General features: G+C 46.5%; 1 protein-coding gene across 1 annotated transcript in view; it reads right to left on the bottom strand.

Annotated features, from left to right (window-relative positions):
* Positions 1–1,527: 1,527 nt before the first annotated feature.
* LOC105816443 (pseudopodium-enriched atypical kinase 1-like) overlaps positions 1,528–6,000 on the bottom strand; it is a 41,170-nt gene continuing 36,697 nt past the window's right edge. The window contains exon 4 of the mRNA XM_012651859.1: positions 1,528–3,092. Within this exon, the coding sequence (XP_012507313.1) occupies positions 1,929–3,092 (1,164 nt within the window). The 3' untranslated portion in view covers positions 1,528–1,928. The remainder of the gene's footprint in view (positions 3,093–6,000) is intronic.

The raw sequence follows: 6,000 nt of genomic DNA, 5'->3' as shown, positions 1-6,000 counted from the left end.
ACACATCCCGTTCTCTTAAAAGAAAACAATAAGAGCACAATAAAATACATTCTTCTCCTTTCTTGATCCTCTTTGATATAGGCGAATCACATGAAAGGCTGGTAAAAATGTTAAGAGTTTAAAAATTTCCAAGGCCACTAATGTGCTATATCTAAGTAACACTGCACAGCCAGGCCTGGCTTCGAGAAAACTCTGTGCTGGTCGATGAAGGGCCCCAGGGCTCCCTCGCCAACTGGGAGCAGAGGACGTGTCTGTCAACCCCACCACAGGCTGCTCCCTCAGAGGCCTGGCCTTCCGGCACACGTGTGCACGCGCACATGGACACACAAGTGCACACACGCACTGTTCGGTGACTCTTGGGATTTCAAGGTTGAAGTAAACAGATACTCACAGTTTTGAATAAAATAAGCATGAGCACACACACACGCGCACACACGCATACACACACACACACGCCAGTGGAAGAAACACTCATCTCTTAGCGCAAATATGTGCCAAGGGAAGAAGGGGAGGGTTTCTGTAGATCTCGCTCCAGGTGAAGTTGTCACATAAACACTGTAATATACAGCTAAAAACTACACGTGAAAATTGCACATACATCCCCAGGAGAGGAGCGCGGGCTCCACGCCCGGTGAACAGCGCTCGGTCACCTGCCTCAGCCATCTAAATCCCCGCGAGCTGTCCTCAGAGCCATTGAGAGAGAGCAACGTGCCACCCACACTGGGAGGCAGTCTCTCTAGAAGAGGGCGACGTTCTGAGAGGTCAGCAGTCTCATCAGTGGCCTTCGTCCTCTCCCCGCCTTACGGCCGTCCCAACAGCCCACTCCGCTGTGCCCTCCACGGCGACCTAGAGCTCAGCTGATAGCCATTGCACTCAGGGCCGCCGCTTACAGCACTCGGCAGACGGGTTATCACCGGCCACCGGTGGAAGGGAGCTGGCCAATTACTGCTTGGGGGAAACCGTGATCTGGGCACTGCCAGCCCTGGCTGCCAACACTGACAGTTTCGACAATAATCAAAGAATGGTACTTTAAAGTCTGTTCCCTGGTGGCCCCTAGAGAATTGCACATGCAAGAAAATCATCTCCTCATGTCCTGCCAGCTATTTATAAGCTCTGAACTGCACTCCACCCTGCTGAGGAACTGGTGACGCCACCTCAGGTCAGCTCTGTAATGGGCCACAAGTGGCCGATAAGTCCAAACTTCCTTGGCAAGTGAGGACAGAGTAGAGGTGAAAGAGAACCAGGCAGTGGCAGCAGAGGGGAGGCTATTAGGGGGTCTTCCATGCAGTGCACACACTTACAGATAACAGAAATGAAAACAGGTCTATGACCCAAGGGATAGGAACTCTCCTTTTCTTCCTACTACCTGCTGAGACAAAGGATATAGGCCCCGGTAACCAAAACTGGGTTGATGCCGAAGATGGCAGTTCTGCCTGGTAAGAGTCAGTTACTGATACCTTAAAGGAGAAAGAGTCTGTCGTGGGAGCTTACTGGATGCTGGTAGAAATTGGTTAAGTCTATTGCTAGTTGGAATAAACACTTGGTGCTAAAAAGACAGGAGATATTCAGAATTATGGAGGAACTGGACAAAGCTCACTGGTTCACTGAGTTCATAGCAAAGGAGCTGTCTCTTCAAGGATGTGCATTCTCATTTTTTTTACCTGAATTTATGGACTATTAGGATGAAAGGTGTTGCAGGGGAGGGCAACGGCACATTTGTGCAGTTGAATTTCTGTAAAGTTAAGACAGACTCAGCTTCTCACTGGATTTGGAGCTCTGAATAACCTTTCTGAATGGACCCACTCGCTTGTGGACAGGGACGGAAGATTTCTTTCTCTTCTTTCCTTGAATTCTGTGTATTAGGAAGGGGAAGTAGGTGGGTGACATGAGGAAGGTGAAAGTGTAGTAAAAGCAGCATCCAGGACACATTAACGATGTTGCAGGATTTTCACAATACAACTGAGCGAGTCTGTGGTGGCAAAAGCCAAATACTGAGCACAAAGCCAGTCCTCGAGGCTGACCCCCCCCTCCCTGTCCAGGGACTTCTCAGCAAACTTGATCATCAGCAGAGTGCGCTTGATGTCTAGCCAGTTCTGGAGCAGGCTGTTCCTCTGCACTAGGCTGGGGGAGGCGGCGAGAGTCTGGAAAAGATCTTCCCGGGGGCCCCAGAGCAGACACTGGAGGATGCCTTTGGCGTCTGAAATGCGGATCCTCTCGGAAGGGTTGGGATTCAGGAGACAGCTGGCCAGCTGCTGCAGGCCCCGGGAGTAGGGGGAGCGGAGTGGGATGCGAGGCAGGTCTGCGCGCGTGTATTCCTTCTCCTTCAGCTCCGGGTTCTCATCAAAAGGGTTGCGCAGATGTAGCATCTCATAGATGAGGATGCCTGTCTGGAACTCGTCACACTTCTTATACTGGGTAGCGGTTATGATTTCTGGGGCGAGGCGGGACTGGTCCCGGAGGATCTCGGGGTCCACCAGGTGGCTCTTCTGCTTGGCCTGAGAGAAGTTGCTCACTATAAGCCTTGTGGGGCAAGATGAGGTGGGGCTGGGCTCTGCAGGCCCAAGGCCTTGGGCAGTTCCCCCAGGCTGGTAGTGGACAAGCAACAGGTTCTCCAGGCGCAGATCGCAGTGAGTGACGTGGTAGGGTTTGAGGTGTTCGAGGCCAGAGCACAGCTGCAAGAGCAGCAGGCAGACTTGCCTTTCATACAAGTCAGGGCTTTTCCCATGCTGGGCCAGAGAGTCTTGCACAAAATCGGCCACAGTGAGACAGGGAACCTCTCTGGTGATGACCACGACGTGGCTTCTCTGCTTCTTGCTCGTGACTCCCTGGCTCTCTTTCTGGGATGACTCTGCTTCGGAAGAGGGCTCCAGGTTTTTCCCATCAGTTTCTCCTTTTGTTTCTTCTTCGCTCTCTTCCATTTCATCCTCTTCCTTTCCAGGGGCATCGGGATCCTCCCAGGGAAGCAGACGGTTGGGGACTTCGGCAAGAAAGTGACCACAGTCCTGCTGGATGTTAAAATGGACAGCCAGACTCTGCCGGACAGCCAAGCTGTGGTAATACTGCTGAGACTCTTTAGCTTTGCTCTTACAGATCTGAAAGAAGAAAGCAAATAGCACAATTTAAAACTCACACCTTCATGACTATGTGTGTGGCATATCCAGGAGGAGTAACTGGAAGGTGACTGGTTAGGAACGAACGATCATGTAGTGACGCCTTTAGAAAGAGCCTTGGTCCCATGCTGAGTGACAGTAACAATGGCAGTCGTCATCGCTCATGGCTGTCTACGTGCCAGTCTGTGCCGAGCACTTTATGTGTACCAACTCTAGTCCTCATACTAACCCTTTGGAGTAGGCTGAGGATCTAAAAAAAACGAAAAACGTGCCCAGGGTTACTAGTGTGCAAACCTAAGTCCATCTAACGCCAAAGCTTGCTCTTTCCACTATGCCCTGCACCTCATCTAGAAAACCGAACGACAACAAAATAATTTTTTACCTACTTTTTGAAGAGGTTTACAGCCCGGACACACACAGAAGGCCGATAAATGGCTCATAAAGTAGAATAGAATATCTTATTTCCTCACTCATCACCCTCTGTGTCAACTTCTCATTGGTCAGGAGAGTATGTACAATTGGCCAGGTAAACTGGGTTTTCCTACCTTTCAGGTCATTGTGATGGTCACAACTCTGGCACTCACAGTTCACTGGCAGGGTAGGGGATAAAGGGTTGAAAGAATCATTGGTCTGACCTAGTCAGAGCAAACCGAACGTTTCAATGGCAGAATTCTGAGTTTTATGCTTTCTCTTAATAGGCCTCATTGAACACCCAATATTCAGGCAATAAGACCTTTCAAAAAGCACTTCATTAAGTGGTTATGGATCAAAGAACAGTTTTTTGATCAAAAACATGAGCCAAGTATTCTACATACTATAATAACTATTGTATTTCTAGTCTTAAAGGGTTATAAAAGCAAAAAGTAAGCAAAATCACCCCCAAATGGGTTATCTTCATGCTACAGAGTGGCTGACGATGGAAGACTCAGTCTCTAACGCTAGTTTACAGATCATAATAGCCTGGTCTGGAGTCCCCTCCGTGGCCCTGGTAGCTGAGGGATACATTCTCTACTCTTGCCGCTCAGCAGGAGTACACTGCCATAGCTTACCGATGTCAAAGCCTCCGGCAACAAGCACTCGTTGTAGTGTTTACACTGCCTGTTTATTACAGTAATACAGAAAAGAAGCAAACTTTTTTAAAAAAGTATTTTCTAGTCATTTTCATTTAAAAAGAAAAATGTACATTTTCTTAGGAAGATGCAGATGGGTCTCCAGTTCTGAGTAGCAACATGTTCCGATTTCCATTCAAATAGATATTAAGAAAAAAAAAGAAGACCAAAGGCAAGGGAGTCTGGGGGGAGAACATCTCTCTCTCTCTCTCACTGTATTTATTATAGTTAAAGAGACCTGACATCAGTGACCAGTGCCATGGAAATTTGTCTGTCTGTCTGTCTATCTATCTATCTATCTATCTATCTGAACAAATTCCTTCAAGTCTTCTACCACCTACCTAATTAGTTTGAGGGTACACTAAGCATTTCTGTTTCAAGCAAACTTCTGGTCTTGAAACAGATGCCCCCAGGCTGAGTTTAAGTTCAAGTAGCATATCTTTTAGAAAATATTGTCTTTGGAAAGCTCTGAAAGTCTCATTACATTTGGTATAATATATACTCCTATATGCTCATCAATCATAACATGTATTCTTTCTATACTGGACTGTTGGCAATATTTCAAAATTATGTGTCACCAAGTATTTAAAAATCCTATATTAGTCATCATTTAGTTGTACAGGAGTTGGATCCAACACGTGGCACCATTAACACCATCCCCAGTTTTAATAATTTGCTCAGTATCACACTGCCTGCTGGAATGAAAGTTCAAGGGTCCCAACTCCTCAGTCTTTGAAAAGTCTGTGGAATACTATAGGAAGTTTAGCCGAATGAACCTGGATAGTTAAACTCTAGCTGCTGCACTGTAGAAAGGATACTCACCAAGGACTTAAGAGGCCTGGGATTAAGCCTTGCCATTAGCTGTGCAGCCCTGGGCATTTGACTAATTTCCCTAATGAAGGAAACAATGTCAAGAATACTGAAACCTATTTCACAGGGCAGTTGTGAGGATTAAAGGGAATCAAGTACATAAGCACATCTGTAAACTACAAAGTTGTACAAATGTAACACTGATAATGACTGTAACAGTTAACCTCTTGGACATGTTAAAAGTGATGCAATCTTATAGAATCCTCATGTTTTCCAACAAAGAGAGCAAGACAGAAAAACATACCTTTCTTTTGAGTCCCGACAGCCACCTGCCATGGGCAGTGAGGCTCTCTGACCACAGGTTTGAGAAAAGACAGGTAAAAAGGGACTGCTAACATTCAACACCTCCAAGCCAGTGTCGCTACCTTCTGATCCAAGACAGGAACCCTAAGGCTAGGAGAGAGAACTGTGGTTCCCACTATGCCAAGTCAGGCTGAAAAAGCCTTCCACCTTGTAGTTGAACAGTAGAGGTGGAGAAGACATTCTAATTGTGATGTTCTAATTGTATCTAGACAAACACATATACACACACACATTTTTATAAGGTCCCCCAGAGCTTAGTGAGCAGATAAGAACCTGGATACTACAACAGAATCTATGTTTAGCTTCACAGATCAACTTGAGATAAAGGATCAAGGTGATTTACGAAGAAGAAATGATAAATTGTTCCACCGTTTTGGATGCTCTGAAGGAAAATGGTCTGCCTAGCTGAGTGGGCGGCAGGCATTTCCTTATTTCTTCATTTTATGATACACAGATAGGCTGAAGAATAACGGATCGCTCTAGTTTTAAGGCAAAGGCAAAAAGGAGAAGACTGGAGTGTAAAAGAGGAGAAAAAGAGGGGTTTTAATTGGTTCATAACCATGAAAACAGTTACAACCCGAACGCAGACCTATGGAGATTTCCATAAC

The sequence above is a fragment of the Propithecus coquereli genome, unplaced genomic scaffold (assembly GCF_000956105.1).
Source record: "Propithecus coquereli isolate 6110/MARCELLA unplaced genomic scaffold, Pcoq_1.0 Scaffold372, whole genome shotgun sequence".
Lineage (NCBI taxonomy): Eukaryota > Metazoa > Chordata > Mammalia > Primates > Indriidae > Propithecus > Propithecus coquereli.
This window is presented reverse-complemented; position numbering and strand designations above follow the sequence as displayed.